The sequence below is a fragment of the Gavia stellata genome, chromosome 8 (assembly GCF_030936135.1).
Source record: "Gavia stellata isolate bGavSte3 chromosome 8, bGavSte3.hap2, whole genome shotgun sequence".
Lineage (NCBI taxonomy): Eukaryota > Metazoa > Chordata > Aves > Gaviiformes > Gaviidae > Gavia > Gavia stellata.
This window is the reverse complement of record NC_082601.1, coordinates 4947392-4968339: the sequence shown is the minus strand read 5'-3', so window position 1 is coordinate 4968339 and position 20948 is coordinate 4947392. Positions and strand designations below refer to the sequence as shown.

The 20948-nt window shown below is 39.1% G+C and overlaps 1 protein-coding gene across 7 annotated transcripts in view; it reads right to left on the bottom strand.

The window, feature by feature from the left end:
- GTDC1 (glycosyltransferase like domain containing 1) overlaps window positions 1-15320 on the bottom strand; it is a 129793-nt gene extending 114473 nt beyond the window's left edge. For all 7 annotated transcript variants that reach the window (XM_059820308.1, XM_059820311.1, XM_059820314.1 and 4 more), the window contains exon 1: window positions 15116-15320. In XM_059820308.1, coding sequence (XP_059676291.1) covers window positions 15116-15297 — 182 coding nt within the window. In that variant the 5' untranslated portion in view covers window positions 15298-15320. The remainder of the gene's footprint in view (window positions 1-15115) is intronic.
- Window positions 15321-20948: the final 5628 nt, after the last annotated feature.

The window sequence follows — 20948 nt, the reverse complement described above, 5'->3', positions numbered from 1 at the left end:
TCCTGTTCCATAAACTGCTTAAGAGACATGACATCATGCTAACTACCTAGACCCGTCTGGTTGATAATAGTCCCAGATTTCACGCTGAAGACTAAACTGCAGGAGCGTGGAAGGGTGCGAATCTACAGGTCATCACAGATGCTGAACACAAATCTGACTCGCCAAAGCCAGAGCTGACACTCCAGCAAATATAGAAGGTCTGGCGGTGGCAGAGGCTGACGCCACAAAAACAAGTCTTGCAATATTTTTGCCTTCTTTTCAGCTTCCTTGGACTGGAAGTAGGAAGGCTTTCCTTTATACAGACCAGACCTAATTGTTCCATCCTCCAGTCCCTGTATTCACAGTTCTGCTTTCATGTGGTACGAAACCTGTATTTCCTGGGCATGTCTCCTGATGCAGTAGCAAAATAATTAGCAAGCCCCACGCCCTGATGGGACATTACTGTCCGATTTCTATAGGTTACCATAGCAAGCTGCATCTCCCTTTGCTCCATGGTTTCTTCTTCCACATTGCTAGACCTAAGCTATATGATCTTAAGCCTTTAGTGCTTTACTGAAGTCCTTTTATACAGCTCATTTCTAAATCTTGCTTGACTAGAAGTATTTGTCCGTTTTTCCCTTTCTAGCTCCATACATGCTAAGTCCTTGGCAATCCAATACTCACAAATCAGGCTTCAAAGACTCAATTCTAAATTGTCTTGACTCTGGTTGTGACAAGAAGAGGCAGGGACCCCCAAACGCATGGCTCCCTGCTTCTGCTGGAAGGAGCAGATGGCTGACTTCCAGATGGCTGCCGACCTCGTCTCACCAATTTCAACATCTGTATCTTGAATTACATCTCAATGGATGGTCCTGAGACAGACTGCAGGTCACTGCCCGCAGCTCCCGGCTATACGGCTTATTGACAAACCAAGGCATCTTGCAAAACGCAGAACGACAAGCCTGAAAAAAGGTTAAGAGTAATTAAAGTTCGTAGCAGGGCACAGCTGAAAAAAAGTTCAAAAGTAGACGTAAAGGAGAAATCCACCTTAAATATATATATTTTAAGTGTATCTCAAATCAGATGTTTTCTCCCCAGCCACCAACATCCCTTCCTTGCCACATGGCACCATGTAAACCAAAGTAATGCCTCAGCACTGGTCATTTGTACCTAACAGGAATTAAGATGCGAACCATGGAAACACAACCAACCCCAATGGTTTTGCTTCCAGGTCACCCCATAGCTAAGAATGGGTTTATTTGTCAGCTTCCAGGCCAAAAGTCCTTAACAGCACTGCGAGAGCACTCACAAATGGGTTTGATCCACCTTTAAACACGATAAACTTCCCAAGACTCAGTGAAACAGCAGTCCATGAATTTAGCCAAAGAGTAATTTGTGAGATATGTGTACCACCTAAGCCTAATTTTAACGCAGCCACAAAACCATATTGTTTCTTCATCTGAACTTAATCCTACTCCTCTTTGGGGCAGTTAAAAAGCTTTAAATCTACCAACAGGAAGGTAACAAAGCAAGTTTGACTTCCACCATAAGAAGCTGGTATGAATTAATGCATATATTCTTCTACAGTCTATTTAATAAATTCAAAAATTAAAATGTTACTGCTTTCTTACTCTTGAGTGCCTAATCTCCTTAAAAAGACTGTTTCCAGACATTCAAAAGTGTATTTTCCAATAGGAAAAGTGAGTATACCACATTTCAAAATCCATTAAAATATAAAATTCTGGTTACAGGCGCAACAATCTGCCTAATTAGTTTTTCCTAATTAGCAGGATGCTCTAACCTCTTTAATAAGACTTCTGTGGACAGAATGTTCCATATTGGTTATCCATCTGAGGAAAAAACTAAACAAATACTTCTGAAGTACAGCTAATAGAACAAGCGTGGCTGGGCTTTGTGGTCCGAAGGCTGCTCTGGTGTGTAACACTGACAATCTGCAAAAACATGGAATATTCTACCTTAAATATACCACCGCTCACACTACAAACCCTTCCGTATTTTAAAGACAAAATTAAAGATATTGCACACGAGAGTTAATGAAGTTACAGTTTTAAATTCCACAGCACATGCTGAGAGGCCAAAATAAATAAATAAATAAAAGCACATATGTATGGACCAAAACACGCTGTGGAAAAGTGAGCTAAAGAGATAACGGGAAGACAAATACCACGGTGATGCTGTAACAACCCAGAGCGTGGCTGCATAGCTGTTTTCCTCCGCTGCCAAGCATTTGCTTCGCGCACACAGCTTTTGTACCTTCCTCTTCACGATTCAGAGTCTTAGTATGTACCTAGCAATTAACAGGTAACAATATTATCTCCGAATCCCATCTTATCCAATAAAAAACATTCTCATTATTACTATATATCGACCGTGTAATTCAAAGGCTATCAGTTAAGAGAAATGCAGAGCCCCTGCAACATCTGTGGTCAGAGGCAGATGCTCGAGATGATAAAGAAAATTCAGGCCCCTCTTTTCTTAGGAGTTTGCAGAGCAGCTGCCGAGCTTCATCTCAAAAGCCGAAATAACCTTTATACTGCTTAAAAATGCAGGAAGCACACAAGGCTGTCCAACTCCCTCCCTGCCACCACTTCATTCACCCGCTCGCCCAGACATACCGACTCCACCCATGCGCTGAGCACATTGGTCTCATCACCCACCAAATCTCTTGAAGGCACAGGAAAACTATGACATCCTTCACTTTTTTCCAGTCGGTATCTAAGGAAACTTAAGAGCCATGTGCAAAATATAATCTTAGAACAGCCGCTTGAAAAATGCCTGCTAATGACAGGAGGTACAGAGACACCATAAATATTGCCTTCAAACATGCCTGAACCCCAGAGACCCCATGCAATCCCCAATGTCAATGGCCTTCCATACAACTGGTAACATTGGAAATTAGTATTTTAAAAGTATAGGTGCTTACTTTCTAATACTGAATGTATACGCCACTCATCATAACAGCATGGCACACTAAAATCTTGACTTTTTTCTGTATTGATACGCAAAAATATATACATGTATTTTTCAGTCTGTTTACACCAGAATGAGTATTAATTCAAGACCACTCTCTAGGTTCTCTGCTCCATATTAAAAAAAAATAAAAATGGAAGAAAAGGTAGGTTTTATTTTTTTAACTCACTGATGCAATTTTGAATAATTACATTAAACACTGGTTTTCCAGAGTCTTTTCTAGAAACTATTCTTTTCTGAAACTCCTCCCTACCACCTCTGCCTAGAGAGCTTCCACTTTCTTGGGCAAGACCTGAGATGTGTGTTTAAAGTACTTCAGACCTGAATGCTTTGACAGCCACAGAAACCACTGCAGAGTGATTTCAAACGAGCTTGGGGCCACAAGATCTTTGCGAGGCTGGCATTAAACCTCACAAAAGTAAGCGCTACTGCAAACCAGACTCCACCTGTATAGCCTTGAGTAGATGATAACGCGACAGTCTAGAGTAGATAGCTATGAGGACTCCGTAACCAAGCCCTCTTCCATATAAGTCTCTTGACTGGTATCTTGAAGACATCATCTAAAGCGATCAGTAAACACAATGGTCAATTGACCCCAGACAAATGAACTTCTCTCGCAATCAGAATCCTGAAGTTTTGTGAAAGTAATGGAGAGAAAAGGCAATACCGGCATGGTCAGCGGGCATGACTTGTATGATACAAGGGCATGTAGAGCACTATTTGCTCCTGGGAGAACTGAGAGTCAGAAATACCAAGAGATGCAAAACACCTGATGGCAATGCTGGGCTAACTCAAAGTTACTTCCAAAGCACCTACCCAACTTCTTTTTCCTCCCACTTTGATACCACACAGCTAAGACTTGTGGATGTAACAATAATTCGGAACCAACTTTAGCCTAGGATGAGGATAGCATGGAAGTAATTTAAGGGCTAAAGTCAAAAAAAGAACAAACAAGAAAAAGGTCAGTCTACTACTGAAGACCAAAAAGCTTCAAAAACTTGCCAAATATGACAAAACAAGCTGTTTGTAGAGAACGCCTGCAATCTATCTAATCAAAACCTTCACCATTCACCTTCAAAACCATTACCATTAACCATCCACCTATTAACCTCCAGCACGAGCCTCAGCCTGTGTCAAGATGAACTGGACATCCTTGAAGGAAAACAGGTCTAAAGCACACATTCCTTTTTTTGTCAATGGCTACAAGGCAGACAGAAGCTATGTCTGGCACTGTAAACAGTATGATGTAGAGTACTTCGGCACTTCCTTCAGAAATAACATCTAATTCTGGCTCATCTACAATTTATTACAGTATAGCTATAGCAAGAGAAATTCTCCTTCTAAGTTAATTTAGGAATCATTTCACTCTAAAAAAATAAAAATAAAATAAAAATAAAATAAAAATAAAATAAAAATAAAATAAAAATAAAAAAATACTCCTTTGTTACAATTTCCCCCAAAATCCATCTCCTCTTCTTGCACAGTTTTAGTATCTTTAGCACTATTTCTCCAAATTCATTTGGCATATAAAATTTTTAGCTGTTACGTTTTTAATAGAATTTATTACCAGGAAATTTCTGCATATGCACAGTTTAAAATAATTCTATTCCTCAGGGTTTATACATAGAGATGTCGCTATGCATGATAACTGTTCCATGTTTGGTGAGTTACAACTATTCTGTCACGAGTAGGAAATGCATTTTGCTCACAAAAGCCAAAGGCACTGTCAAACCTGCCGCAATCTGCGGAACAGTAGGAAAAAAATGCCTGCAAACTAACTGCTACTAGATAATGGTCCCATTTATCATTCTTAAATTCCATCTTTAATTAAAAATTGGATATTCTCTTACATAAATAAAAAATTGCAGATGTTCTGAAATTACTCCTCTTCAATTTTTTTAATTCTTCCATATATAATATACATGGTATTATATGCATTCAAAAATTTCTTCACGTTATTACATAATACTTAATGCCACGAAGATTTTTTCCATATGCCAAATAGACTTGCGTCTTCATTATATGCAGAATATACGTTAAAAAAATATTATCACTCTTAAAGAAAACACAAGTTGACAAAGCTCAGAGCAGGAGTACCACTTAAGTGCAACAAAAATCAAAGTTGAAATACATTTTCTATGTTTTACTTACAGTAATTTACACCTTTTTTAAAAAACATTTGATAAATCACTAGTTTAAGCAATTTTAGTAGTTACAACAAGTAAAACTGGTGTGAGAGAAACGTTAGGCCCACTCTAGCTACATCTTTCCTCATAGTAATAATTAGAAACAATATTGTTAACAGATAGAAATTCTTCCAGTAATTATTCTGCAGAAAGAAAACCACAAATTTGCTTTTGATGTTATGTCCACTGCTCTTTCCTTTGTTCTTTCTTCAAGTTGCTATTAGACAGAAATATAAGCTCCGGCGTGCAACAAGTAAAATGGAAATTAAGAGTGCTAAAACAAAAAATGATGAACAAGTAGGCAAGGCTATAAACGCAAACAATAAAAAAAAAAAAGTGCTCTGAAATGGAAAGCATTCTTTAAAATGACTGTGTCCACTGGACCATCAGAGTGTATGTGCAGGAGGGAGGGAGGAAAAGACAGGGACAAAGGACAGAGGCAAGAAAGGGAAAATACAGTCCAAGGGAATAAGGAGACTGCAAAAACCTTCGTTATAGAATGATGAGCAAAAAAAAGCCTCTCGATTGCCTGGTATTTGTCAAAGATACTCCAATGAATAGACATAATTTACATAGATTCTCAATAATTTTTGTGAAGGAGGGTAGATTGATCATCATAATACTTCAAAGCATACCAATAACAGGTATCATTCCCAAGACACTTGGGCTGAGTAGTACAAGGTGGAAGAGGAGGAGGAAATAAATTGATCAAACTGTAGTTTGGGGGAGTCAGAAGTCCCTATTAAATTAAACGCATTCCATCGCACTGTAAGATGTACGGCTACACAGATGATTAGGGGACTGGAACATCTTTCTTCTGAGGAAAGGCTGAGGGACTTGGGTCTTTATAGTCTGGAAAAGAGAAGACTGAGGGGTGGATCTTATCAATGCTTATAAATACCTAAGGGGTGGGTGCCAGGAGGATGGGGCCAGTCTCTTTTCAGTGGTGCCCAGTGACAGGACGAGAGGTAACGGGCACAAACTTGGTCATAGGAAGTTCCACCTAAACATGAGGAGGAACTTCTTTCCTTTGAGGGTGGCAGAGCACTGGAACAGGCTGCTCAGAGAGGTTGTGGAGTCTCTTCCTCTGGAGATGTTCAAAACTCGCCTGGACGCATTCCTGTGCAACCTGCTCTGGGTGACCCTGCTCTGGCGGGGGGCTGGACTAGATGGTCTCCAGAGGCCCCTTCCAACCCCCGTCATTCTGTGATTCTGTGTGATTCTGTAATTTGGCATATAGATTGTAATCAAACTATAGCCTAGGTATATGTTGTTTATTTAGAGAAGAAAAGATAGCATAATCCACAAAATCAAGTATTTTATGAGTCAGTTTAGATTAGCACTTCAGTCTGGTTCAGAACATTTATGAAGCAACTCTCACAACCACCCTCACCTAGCATGCCTCAGCTCAACACCAGAGCGGTCTCCAAGATTATGAACTGGACTCCTTCAAATTAAACTAAGCCAGGAGGTGATGCTCCTGGACAGCATTTAATGGACTCCAGCCTCATCTTATGGACATTCAGTCCTTAAGAACCAGCCTACACCTGGTCTGAAGTAAAAACCCCTGAAATAACGTGCTGTGTGGATGTTGGACCAGGAGCACCACTTCACTCTACTGCCTCTTCACAACCCTATCAAGCTGCGCTACTTATTAACAGGTATCACCTGCCTACACAGTCATGTGCACATTATAAATCCGTATATGGTTGTAATCCCAGAGGAATCAAGGAGATAAGAGAAAACACCCTTGGGAACATTTTCTAGAGTGGCTATGGACCGTCTCAGTGTCTTCAAAACCCAACATTGCTTGAACTTCCAGTCTGTGCCAGCCAAGTGCATGAGAGAAAGCCCCAACCCAGTGGTCGTGGCAGTTGTGGTCAACGGAGACAAGGTGAGCAGTTACGGCGCGAGCGGAAATGAAACCAGCCGAGCAGGGTACTGAGTTCTCAGGTACGGGTGCTCGGGCTGAACTAGGTAACTAAAGGGAACTTGGTAACTGAATCCCTGCTCTTTCAAACTTCAATGCATTTGGGTCAGGTTAACGCTTAAAAAAAAAAAAAAAAAGAAAATATTAGTGTTAATGTAGGTCTTTTCCCAAAACTGTTTTCCTAAAAACAGTCTGCATAACATAAAATTTCTTTTCATTATATATTAATTCACAATATCCAGCCAAGCTGTGAGTACTTATTAAGAAAGCTAGTTATTTATGACACTGGAATATAAAGCTATAAATCCAAATCATGTGCAAACCAAGTATCTGACAAAATTTGTATTATTTACTTCTTAGGTGCAGAAAAAAAAGTATTTGAGATTAGAAATAAGCAGCACAGAAAAAAAGGAAAAAAAAAAAAATCAAGCTTTTACTCTTTATTAGATGCAAACCAAAAGCTTTGTTTCTTTCCCTTTGGAAGATCAAATTAGTGTTATGGACTAAAATGACAATGAATTGTAGAAAGTATCATGTTCTTTATAATATAGTACTGTGTATGTTTGTTATTTGAAAATAGAAATGTAATCCATAACTAATCTAGAAATAAAATATATACACAGCAACCATTTAAAAGAACAGATAAAATACTCATTAAAATCCTAAGTGTAGAAATACTGAATCATAATGCACAATTTCATTACATTTTACTGCCAGCAATGTAAATATCAATTCTCCAGGTGATTCATAAAATTCATTTTAGAAAGAAAAATAAGGATTTCAGCCGGCACTGGAGAGCATAAAGGAAAACACATGCTAGGGTTTGAAAAACCAGACTGTTCTTTCCTTGTCTCATCAGAATATTTTTCTGGAATTTCAGCAAATCTTTTACACATCGAAGGGACAACTGCCATTTCACATTAGCACTTTCTATACATCACCCAGCAGTCCCAACCAGCGCCCTTCCCCGTCCTGCACCTTTCCTTGCATCGTGTTCATCATTCCCGTTTTCTTTCTGCCAAATTTGAGCTCATATATATACTGCCACTGACTTCAAAGGAAAGAGCCTGCATTTAAATTTCTCCAAAACCTCTTTCAACTCCCCAAATTGTGAAATTGCCTAATAACGGGACTCTATTTAAAAAAACAAAAGGCATGTTGGACAAATTAAACAACTGAAGTTTTTTGGAGGGAAGCGTGCATGTGGGGGTTTCCACACAAAAACGTAAAGAAAACCTGTCACTTTTAAAATGAATAGCTACCATCTGCCAGCATTTTATCAGAGGCAAAGTTGATTAATGCAAAGTGAATGTTTAAGATCACATTGCTGTCTGCCGGAATAAATTTCAGGTAGTTCACTTAGGAAATTATTTGTCCTGTTTCTTAAAAGAGGGGTTTTTTTGTTGTTGTTACTGGATTCCTCCTCCCCAAGTTTTTACACAGCCAGACCTAAGAATAAAAGCATTCGCTCTTAAATCGCCGTACTGTACAGGGACTTCGAGAGCCAGGACATTGCTTCTGGCCCCTCTGCGCCGCGGCAGCAAGGTAATTAATCTGCCCGACAAAGGAGATCCCACCTCCTCCGCCGGCTTCATGAAAACTTTCAGGCAGCCTCGCTCCGTCATACTGAAAAGTACATTTTAGCAGTCTAATTGTGAGCAGAGAAACCACAGCAGTGCTGTTATCCTCAATAGGAAATGATTTTGCCTTTAGACCTTACTTAATTTTTTACCGGATTATTTTTTTTAACGGATTACTTAATTTTTTACCTTTATTTACAACACCTTCCCCATTTAAAAAAATAAATCAATTAAAGAATTTAAACATTTTTCTTTTGTTAACTTTATCGAAGCATTGCTTTATATCAGTGTTCTGATAAAAATCATTCTCAAATACATTCGATTACATGCTCTTCTTTAGAAGTTTGAACGATAACATTTTCAGAAGTCGTTTTCAGAACAGATTTTGGGCCGTATTAACCTAAATCACACAAAACCTAGTTGTATGCATACGTTCCCACATTACGTACTCCCAGCATCAGATGGCCTCCAGGTTCTCCCTCGTCAGGGAGAATTTCACACCCGTTATTCAGGCTGGGACACCCTCTATTATCCGGGGCTACAGAAGTGGAGGGCATCATCTGTGCTAAGCGGTGGAGCTTCATGCCATTCCATATGGACATATATTCCCTTTGCTTACAGTTTAAGCTGGCTGGACACCAGCCAGCTCTGGTCAGAAGTCACAAATTTGTTTTAGCTCCTCAGTACATGGTGCCTGGGTCTCGTATCTCAGTAGGGTTTATGGGTTTAGGCTCAACACGGCGCTAGGACGGCCATCTGGCCCCCGGCACGAAGCTAGCTCCCAACCAGCTAGTTCAAAGCGTGGGCAGGACGAACGTGTATGCGTTTGCACAAGCCCGTGTGAATTAACCTTGGTGAACTCAACTGATTTGTTTAAAAAAAAAAATTAAAAAAATATGCAAGCAAGTTTGGCACTAATGAAATTAAAGACGTAATGACCCTTTACTCGGCTCGGAAACGTGGAAGAGGAGCGCGGGACTAAGCAATGTCCCCCATACCCTCCTTGCAGTGTGCTTTGCCCCTTTAAATGAAGGACTTCTGTTATTCCTGGTTTGGGCATCTCTACAGCAAGGTAAGAACATCGTTATTTGTATCCATCAGTGAGGCTACAGAAATGAGTAAGTTACACCCACGTGGTCTTTTTAATCAAAGATGAGACCTGAGCCCTGTCTTTAGGCGATGCTGACTATTACGTTTAGTCACCTTATTTCTTCGTGCCTTTGTATCAACTAATCAAAGCACAAAGGACAACTCACGAGCCTATTCTCGAGGAGCACGTTCCGCTGCATCTGACAGAAAACCGTAATTAAAACACACAAACACTTAACTTTACACTGAGCAACCAAGAAATGGCGTGAAACTAAGAGGAGTTCTGGGCAGAAAATTATTCAGCAACTCCAAGAAGGTGAGCCACATCCCATCGTCAAACGTAACAAAGTTGGAGCAGTAAGACCAAAATACACACTTTCAGTAGTCGATACCATAAATGAGATTCAAGTTTTATTCATCTATATACAGAAGCAAACACCATATAATATGCCAAAAAAAAAAAAAATAGTATCAGGTAACCTTTTTTAATTTGCAGGTACGTGGTTATCTTTTATTTAACTAACGTACTACTCACACATACAATTTATTTCTTTCTTACCTGAGTGTTATTAGGGCCAAATGCTGGGAAGGCCTCTAATGAAGGAAAATTATTCAACTTCCTACAAAGATTATATAAAGATGCACTTCCAGTATTTGACATAAAGATGTAAAAAGACAGAAATGTTCCCAGCACAAATGGGCATCTATGTATTCAGCTTTAATGAAATGGCTGAAATTTGCCCTGCCTTGCTTCCGTTCACATCTTCAAACATCTTCCCCAGGACATATTACTTGCAGGTATTTTTTTTTTTAAAGAAAATATCTAGAAAACAGTAAGTACTCTAGCTTACCAATGCTCACACAGGCAAGCTGTGTTATGTTTTCAGTGGGACTGAACTACTCGCTGGAATCAAAATTTACAGGATTGCCGCTTTTAAGAGGATATTTAGGTGGCACCAGTCGATCAGTTAGTAAAGAATTCACTCTATAACAACACATTTCCTCCTTAGAGAACAGAATGAAAGCATCAGATCTGAAACAATCCTAAATCCAGTAGTCTTAACAGGTTATTTAAAAAAAAAAACCAAACAAGCCCACATCTACATTATATACTGTTGGAATATACTATGCATTGCTGAACACCACACCCCCCAGGTTTGGTTTGGGTTTTTTTCAGGGCTCTGTTAATTGAAAACAATGATTTCCTTTCTCTTTTGTAAAATGTAAGAAGCATAGAGTTTGTCTTTAAAATATAGTTGTCAAATATCAAGGGGTATATATATGCTAACATTTACCCTAGGGGTATTTCAGGGCTAAAGTCTGTTACAAATAAAATCTTTATTCATACGAACAGCTACCTGGGGGGCAGTACTGAATGTTACACATAATATTTTTATATATATATATTTAAAATAATCTAGCAGTGCTATTAAAGCTAATGGGAAGCTACACTGCATTTTTGCAGATCTAAGTCTTATACTACTAACTTTTTTGGTTTTGAATTACCTTCTGTAGAGGAGAGTCCCTAAAATATAAAATGTTTTCATCTAGTGTGTCATATCAACTGTTTTATTATTTGAAATTTAAAAGATTGTTCATGGTAATAAAGAACAGAATTAGACAAAAAAGAAAAGCCTCCTTTTTTTTTTCATTAAGTTCTGCAACGGTATTTTCAAATTTGACAACTTTCCTTGTATTAAGAAGAAATAAAAAGGCTAAAAAAATTCTTTTTTGTTACGTGCTTTCTAGAATTACTGGATAGTCACTATGTGCTATGGAAAACAACTTTAGACAAGATCAGACATCTACATTTATCAAAGAGTTTAAGCTGTCTGAAGCAAGTTGGGAGACAAAGCAGACAACGCAGCAGCTCTGCAGACTGCCAGCAGCCTGAGGAGGTCACGTCTCTCTGCTGGACCTTCCTAATTTACAGAATGAAGATGATAATAGTCCATCAACTGCTAACAAAACTCCATAATTGTCAAAAAGCTCGTCTAGAGAAAGCAGACAGTAATAGTGCCCTTTTTGAGTACATTTCAAATGCTGTGATTTGGAAATTGCCACCACAAGGATGAAACTCCTTGTGCTAATGCAACGTCCAAACAGACACCTTCTTTCCAATTAAGGAAAAATCATGTGAGTCTCTGTAGAGCAATTCAGAAAGCTCTTAAAAATGCTCAGTTCTGCGGCTGCTGTACATCGATATATTAGACCATTTCAAGTTTACCAGCCAAGTAAGCCACCTTTAAAAAACTCTGCTTATGGCCTTTCAAGTCGGAGGGACTCGCTGCGTGCCCGATCTTCCCCATTCATCAGGGCTTCTGTCCTCCTTTAAAGAGATGAATGAAGACGTGAGCTGCTTTAACGACACACTGCACAATGAAGCCATGGAAACAGAAAAGCAACATTTTACTAGAGGAAACATAGCACAGCCTTTGCATCAGGAACTAATATAAATCTATGCAGTGTTGCAGATAAAATACTAAGTGTCTGATACCTTCCATAATAGCTGCATGTGTTCCCCTTGACGGGTGAGGACATTTCCTCCCTGTGACAATTCTGGGTAAATCTCATTTTTGCATGGGAACATCATTTTATTGCACACCAAGACATTGGCTGCATGGTTCACAAAAGTCACATTAGATGCACCACTCGTTATCAGTTCAGCTTTAAGTCTTGCTCAAGGGAGTACTTGTCTGTTCTCCATTAAAAGTATTTGCAAGTTCATCACATAAAAGCTCTGGTCACTGCAGAGTATCTGAGTTTAACATCTATGATTCTGCACTGTATACTCTGCTTCAAAGCGCTTTTAAAGACTGTTCCTTAACTCACTAAACATCACTTGAAAACTAACAAACCTGCTTCCTTCCCATCATCAGCTTGTACGTATGAAAGTATACATCTTCTAAAACATATGTATACTACTGCTGTACAGATGTGTAGCAATATCAGACTTATCAGCATCATTCCTCATACATACCAGCACCTTGAAATAAAGTACAGTTTGAAAATAAAAATGTAATAATGCAGCTCCGTTACCAAAAGTGTTTGCACTCAAAATATTTGTGACCTTTCTGTATTATTAAACACACAAATAGAAACAAGGTATTTGTGAAGTGTCACATTTATGAAAATCACTTGTAAAAGAAAATTTTTATGCTACAAATAATGTCAATATTATAAATAATGCAAATTTGGTATTTCCCACAACCTCACAGGAAGGTTGAAATATTTAAATATGTAACTCAAAACACACACTCCTGCCAGTTCGCAATGAGAATTTTACCTTTAACTACTACCTGGGAAGCAGATCTTTACTGGTTACTAGCAAGCTAGAAATAAAAGAATCAATGTTAATTTTAATCAACGTTTCTTCTAACAGGAGAGAGTAGTCAGCCTCATTAGGCTGTAGTCTGATGCACTTATACTTTCAATTTAATAGAATACTTGAAACATTCAATTACAAAACAAACATTAAAAATGTGCAAGTAAAGTAGAAGGTACCTCCAATCAGTTTTCCTCTCACCAGTCACCTCAGCCCTTGCTCCTAAAACTCTATCCTGCCTGCGAGGATAAGGTACATACTCTTTTTCAAACATTGCATCTTTGTGAACTTTGACTACTTGATTCTGTCTGATCAAACCCTAACAGCAACAGCAAAGAAAAAGCTTTCCTCTCTTTAAGATGCTCTATTGCTTAGATCAGATTTATTTGCTGTCAGTAAGGTTATATTTGCACATAAGTCTATGACAGATTGCAAGTTTATTAACTTCAAGTGAGTTTTCAAGCTGCTGGGTTGAGGGTTTTTTGTGGGGTTTTTTTTTTTTGTGGGGTTTTGGGGTTTTTTTTCTCGGCATTCCCTCTCCCTTCCCCCAAGATGTGGGTTACTTGACAAATTGGAGTTAAGTTATCTTAGGTCAATGTAACTGTAAGTTAAACTAATGAAGTGTATGTCTATGAGTGATGTCTGATTAGTTTAATACAGTTAGTGCTGGACAGCTTGGGCTGCTGACCTTGAAGGAACACAGATAACATTGTGATGCGTTGGAGGATGTGGTTGCGATACAAGACAAATTTACATAACAGTTTGTCATATACACTCCTCCAAAACAAAACTGTTGCAAGAGGAAAGCAATAGGAAACCAACGCTAAATGCCTCGCACAAGACAAACCCGGGAAAATTAATTATAACATTTGGTTTGGGATGGTAGCTTATTTTAAATACAAACCAGAAGCAGGCACAGAAAAGGTGTACATTTATATAGTATGCATTCCAAAATGGATTAGACGTTGTGTTGGGTAACACTGTTCAAATGCAGCCTTCTACAGCACAAGACCTACTCTCGAAAAATCATATTCCTTCCCCAGCCAACTATGTCTACTTGCTCCTGGTAACAAATACCAGACCCAGTTCTGAACTGTAACTAGCTAGCGCATCACTTAGCTGTGTTCAGAGTCCTGCTGAAGTTCATTTTGGGGCTGAAAAGCAGCTGCTTGTGCTAAAACATCCCCGTGCACGAACAGTCTCTCTCCATAAAGGTGCAAAGTCAAGCAAGTGCTCATTTACTACCCAGGTCGTGATGCTCTGCTGCGCACCCTGAGCGGAACATGCACCGCGCCAAGTGATATGTCACTGCCTAATGCAATTATCTTACCACATCTCAACTGATCAGGTAGGCCAAGAGAAATCGCTGGGTTTAAAGACAGCTTGGTTCTGGATTGACTGATTCTCACTACATGATAGCTATCTGTTGACCTAAATAGTCTGCTTTTATCAGCCCAGGTTCTAGCTGATAGAAATTTGCCACTTACATAAATGCATAATTGACATCACAGTTGCTGGCACATTACAGAACCGGACCGTCATTAAGATAAAACTGCTCCCTTAATCCTCCAGGTCAGCCTGAGTAGTGCACTCTGATAAATCAGGCTTGCTACTAGATACGTCGGAGGGCAAGTGAGGAAGCTTGCAGTGTTCACATCTGTGCCATCTTTCAACCTAATCTGTGAAGCACAGTTTAAACCTTTCAGTATTACTGAATTCACTTGATCATCTTAAAATATGACGTACATACACACGTATACACAAACAGTTATCCATGTACTTGTGCTCTTAGAGTCTTCCAAGGACTAGTGATGCAAAACAAAGTAGTCTAAGAAACTCTAAAACACGGTGCTAATTCCCCATATTTATACCCCAAGAAGTCAATGAAAGAAGAAGAACTTCCATTGTCCATTGCAAGTCTCCATTTGTTTGCACATATACGCTTGCATGCACGCAACTGAAGATTCAGCTCAAAAGACCCGGTTGAAGGCCTCTCTGTAATTTGAACTTCGAAATTATTCAATCCCTGGGTTACCTGTAATTAGTACTCGTTGGCACTGTTTGCATGAAATAAAGAGCAGCAGTCCGTGCTTTCCAATGCCACTTCTTGGCAGGGAGCGTACAGAGGACACAGTCTTCTTGTAGCTCTTCCTGCAGAAGATCCATCAGCTGCTTGTGGGAGCCACCGTAAAAGGCTTCAATGAGAAGAACACTCATTTTCCAAGTACTTCAGATCCGTCTGGATTCTGAAAATGACAATAAGAGAAATATTTTACTTTAGAAACACACCTTGTTTTTGTTTATTTAAGAAAAGGACATTGGAAAAAGCAGAAACATATTGAAAGGCCTTATAGTGTCTCCGTTTTTCCTGTGAAATTAATCCTTCATATTATATTAATGAGTTTACTTCAGGAAAGGCTACTTAACAATTATGATGACAAAATTATCACACCTATTAGTTTCAACCACCAAAAGATACAGTTTGTAACTTTTAAATTAATCAAAATGTGCAGGACTTGAAAAATACTGTATTTTCAATTTATTGGTTTGTTATTCAATCAGCTATTTAAAAGCAGCTTTACTTTACACACTCTTAAGTACACCATTCTTCCATACATTAGAGGGTATGTCCATACAACGTAGTTTATTCATTTTTATGTAAGCTTCTCCCTTTTTCTGCCGGTAGATAAAGACCAATTCCAACACACTTCAGCCCCAACAGTTTCCAATAACGGTAATTTGGGGGAATGACTTAAAGCCAGAGAGCAGCCTGGGGAGATGCAGTCTGAGCATACCCCGGGACTCTCCTGCATCACTGGGAGCTGGGATCATCACAGGATTGATATGCTCGGACTCTAGAGGAGAGAAAAACCACATTATTTTTTGAGTACTCCAAAATGGCTGGAAGAGAACAGTATCGCAGGCTTAAGGAAGCTCTTAGATGTGAGGCCACAGAGCTGCTCGCAAACAGGATGCAAAACGTGCTGCCCAAAGCGAAGGGAAAGATGAAAACCCCGTGACTATTGCTCATCTCTCTCTGAGTCACCGACTTGGGGTACTGAAAAGCTGCTTTTCAGATGCTTCGAGCAAAACCATCACATACAAAAGTTGAAAACAAAACCCTGAAAGGTATTCACCACCCATGACTGCCTCTCTGATGGTTTCCTTCTCAACATACCCTAACACGGGAGGAATCTCCGTTAAACTCATTCGCTCGGACTTCATGTTGGATGCTGTATATTGCAAGACCGTACATCCATTTCCTGACCTGTAATTTCTAGTGGTTTCAGACTGTAATCCTTATCTTCTCAAAGCCTCTGGTGACAAGAAGTGAGAATTCAGAGAACTACATACTCTCCAAAAAATCTCAATCATCATCTCAACCTTGAAATTTAGTGAAATATAAGTTCAGGTTAAAAAAAAAAAAATGTATTCTGTAATCAGAGGGTAGGAAACAAACAAACAAAAAACCTTACAAGTGCACTGTAGCTATCAAAAGATCAACTAGCCGGCAACAAGAATCCAAACACTGAATAAATTTAATTGGGAGACAAAAAGAAACCTCTAGATAGCTTTGAGCCATTGGCCCATCGTGGTGCAAGCTGAAAGGGTGATGTGGATCTCCTGGATCATTACAGGTCAATCAGCAAGAGAAAAAGTATTCCATGCTCTGAATTTCTTGCCATAATCCAGCCTGGATTCAGGTTATAATTTGCTTTATTATTCACTCCCCCATACTATTTCAAATAAATTATTTTTCTGGACAAATATATTCCTTCCAGAAGAAAAATGATAGCCTTCTGAAAGCAAAGACTTCACTGCATTTTGCAGCTTGCTTCTTTTCAGGTGGCAAAGCAGATTCTGATCTCTTTTCCACTGACCTAATTTCAAAAATCACACTTTTGAGATCACTGACGTTTTCTGAATTTACAATGATGTAACCGAAATCATACTCTCTACTCCAAAGCCCTTTTGGAGCCTGCAGGGTAATAGCTGCTATAAAAACACAAGCTGTGTTTTAGAATATCCACTATTCACCTAAAGAACAATTTGTAATTAATCATGCTACGCTTGTCATCAAATGTCGCCGAAAATTTAACTCAAAGGACTAGAGGGAAGCGTTTTGCAAATTCAGCCCCTAAAAATAGGGGTACGTGAAAAGTTGGTAAATGCCACCGAGTCAGTCACTCAGGGAGAATGAGCTGCAGTTAATTTACAAATCATTAGGGGTATCAGTAATAAAGTAATTTGTTCATGAAATATCTGATCAAATTGCACTTCATCAGACTAGTTCTGAAACCGGTTTTATCGCTAGGTTTAGCTGAATCGACAATGTGCTCTTTGGTTTTGTTTTGCAACAGTTTGCACTGTACGTCCCTTATGGGGACAGAGAATGACTGTACGTGCTGACGGGAAGAGACTTTTTCACTTCTCAGGTTCCCTTCTTGCTTAAAGATCCTGACAGTTAGGTTATTCTGCCTTTACCCTACCTTTAGATCTATTAATAAAAACGCATTATGCAGATATTACACAATTTGCCATACAATATACTCCCTTTGCCTATTTACACAGGGAAACTGGGATGAAATTGTGGATGCATCGTGGAGTGGGTGTTAGACGGTTCTTGCTGCCTAATTCTTCACAATAACACTCGTAGAGCCCATGGCAGCAGCACACGCGGGTGAAAACCAGCAATGACACGTTTTTCAGAGACGATCTGAAGCTCAAAAGCTTTCTTACAAAACTCCTCCAAAATTTAGGTACTGCTCAGTAAAATTCTCACCAGCACTTGTAGCATTCTAGTGTTATATGATCGGTACACATGACCAGCAGTATACATCTAATTCAATTCAGAAAAGCATGTTACGTAAGGAGCGGTATATGGCACGTTTTCTTCTTGTTTTTTAAAAGATGCTACTTAAATATGAAACTACTAAAGAATAATGGCAGCACAATATACGTCACGTTGACTTCAGGGATTGACTAAGCTGGAACAATGAAAAAGCCAATAAATCTTCTGTTTTAAAAAGATACACTGATAATGCAAAGGAAATTATATTATATATAACTAATAATTTCTTGTATTTAGAAAGGCACAGAGGAGGTAGGACACAGTCATTTACCTCGTATTTCACCCACATCACTTCCAGTTTTGTTCTCATACAAAAATAACATCTATTATTTTTGCTTTATTTCCCTTGACCTAGCCAAGTTAAGGTAAATATGTACCGTACACTCCTCAGAGGTCTCGAAAAGACACAGCTGATAAATGGCCTGAGAACATTCACCGTATCTGATGGAATGCAATCCTCAATTAAATATAAATCACTCCAGGTATTCTTTTTCCCCATTTCAAAGAAAACAACAAATACTAGAAAAACAGAACTGCTTCCCCTTTCTCATTACAGCGCTTCCTCCCTGGAGCCAGCAATCCTGGGTGTTCCTCGAACAGCTCAACCCCCTCCGCAGGGCTGCGGCACCCTTCGCTTTGAAAAGCTCTTACTCTGCCTGAACCAAACGTAGCAGCACATTCTTCAGGATATACAGCAATAAGAAACTTTCTGAAATAAGAAAATCCTCCCAAGTGGTAACAGTGTCAAAAATGACCTGACTAATACAGAGGTATATGAAAGTACTGAGAAATTTAGGTAGGTAATTAGGTGCTGTCTTAAAGCCAGCATCTCACAGGGACATTCATCCAGGACTTTTGTCATTTGCTTCAGCTCTACCGCACGGTGAGCACGGTGCAGAAAAATGGCAAGCGACGGAGTCCCTAAATGGGCCACTACTGTTTGACCCAATAATTTTCCTTTAAAAGAAATTCTGAGTACTATACAGAGTAATAAATAAATATCTGCTTAATGGCACAGAGGAAAGAACTGTTCAGCTAGCCACAGAAACCATTGCTTCCTTCTAAAGTCTAGGTGAGCACCAACTAAAGTATTTTTGTTAACCAACCCAGGTACAGAAAACTCATCATTTTCCATGATTTATTAAAGAACATACATTCACTCTGTCTTACAAACAGAAGTGTGGTTTCACAAACATCAGCAGAGCTCGCATCATCGCATCAGAAAGCCATAATTAGCTCCGTTCATTGACGTATTCAGACAACATAAATTACAGATCGTGTTTAAATATCTGTCCAACAAAATAGTTGAGCAACAATCCAAAACCGAAGGAATAATTGTTAATATATTCCACAGGTAGACAGCTGCTATTAGTTACAGGAAATAAGGTATATGGTTTCAGTAATGATTGTTTTAACGGTCACAGTCCCACACGTATGAGAAATTTATTCCACCGCCATATCCAGAGCACACGTGGTTCCGTATTTCGCAACTCAACCAACTACAAAACCCATCAGGTATGCACTGTGGACATAAACATACTTACAACCTTTGATGATTTCAGACAAACACACCGTAATACCTAATCCGGGCAAAAACTTTTCACATTCCACATTCCAATAAAATGGGATTTTCCAAAGGACTATCAACGGGTCTTTACCTTTCCTCCTGCCCCTTCTCCCTCTCAGCCCCACAAGATGCACCCATCCGAAGCATGGATGCGACGTATACACACACACACATACAAACCTAGATTGAAAGAGCCTGCCTTACCCTCCCACTCATGACAATGACTCACCGAAACCCCAGAGCTATACCTTAAACACAATCACATTTTAATGTTTGACCAAAATTTAACTAGTATTTAGATCACCCAAAAGTACCGGCTGTAAGGTTTGTCATTACTAAACTGTATAAGTGCACAAAGTGAGAATGCCACTTAATTTATCTTTTATATAAATCAACTGTAAAAAGCAAGAAATTCTCTACCTCTTTTCAGAATGCGGTAAACCAAAATCATTCACCTTTATTTGGATATCTGCATCAGCACCAGGATTCATTTACACCCATAAACCACCGTCTGCCCCATCCACACAACCTGAGAGCTGCAAACACCTGCAGAACGCCAAAAGCGAGTAGTACCCGCAGGCACCAAGGATGCCCAACGCTGTCTGCACCCAAAGCGGTAGGGATTGCGCCGCCTACTTTTGGTTCATTAAACACTAAAATACAACATTTAATTTCACTTTATTATCCACACACATGTGTGTGAAGACTGCCTTTGTTACATTGATGATCAATTCCCAGCCAGAAATAAAAATGGACTGAATGGGAGAAAATGGAAGAAGTCCCGATGGTCTCAGGTGAGGATTTGCCCATCTGTAAATTCTGCCTCAAAATCCCTTTTAGCGCAAGGCTTACTTACGATACCTCTTTGAAGTACTTCGTTAAAGGACTGCTAAGTTATTCTTTGCACTATTTTAAGTATGTACTGCAAATACACATGTATTGAAAAAATCAGCTGCTTGTGATATACTTTAAAATACACAATTATTAATTTTTTTTCCTCATTCTCAGAATTATGTTCCTCAAAATGCTCGCACTTCAGCGCATGGGGCAGGCGTGCATCCCGCAGAGGTGAGAAGCACAGCAGCGCTTGAGGTGATGCAATTAGAATTGCAAACAATAGAATTTTTAAAGAATTGTTTCCATCTTAACTAAAAGGCAAACTGCGAGGATCGCCGGGTGCAGTTCTTACAGCTGTGCTTTCAAGCCTGAAATGCAACAGCAGGAATTGAAAGTTACAGTTTAAAGATGTCCCACGGCTATTAATCCAGAGACACCCTGACACAAGAGGCTGTAATGGTTCCTTTCGGAGTTTACAAATTTAAAAAGTAACATGCTGTAAAATCTGGACATTATCCTATGCATGCTAAGTAAACAATATCACTATAAATCCTCATGAAAAAGTTGTTAATGCATATGCAGAGTACGCATTTTAAAACTCAGTATTTAAAT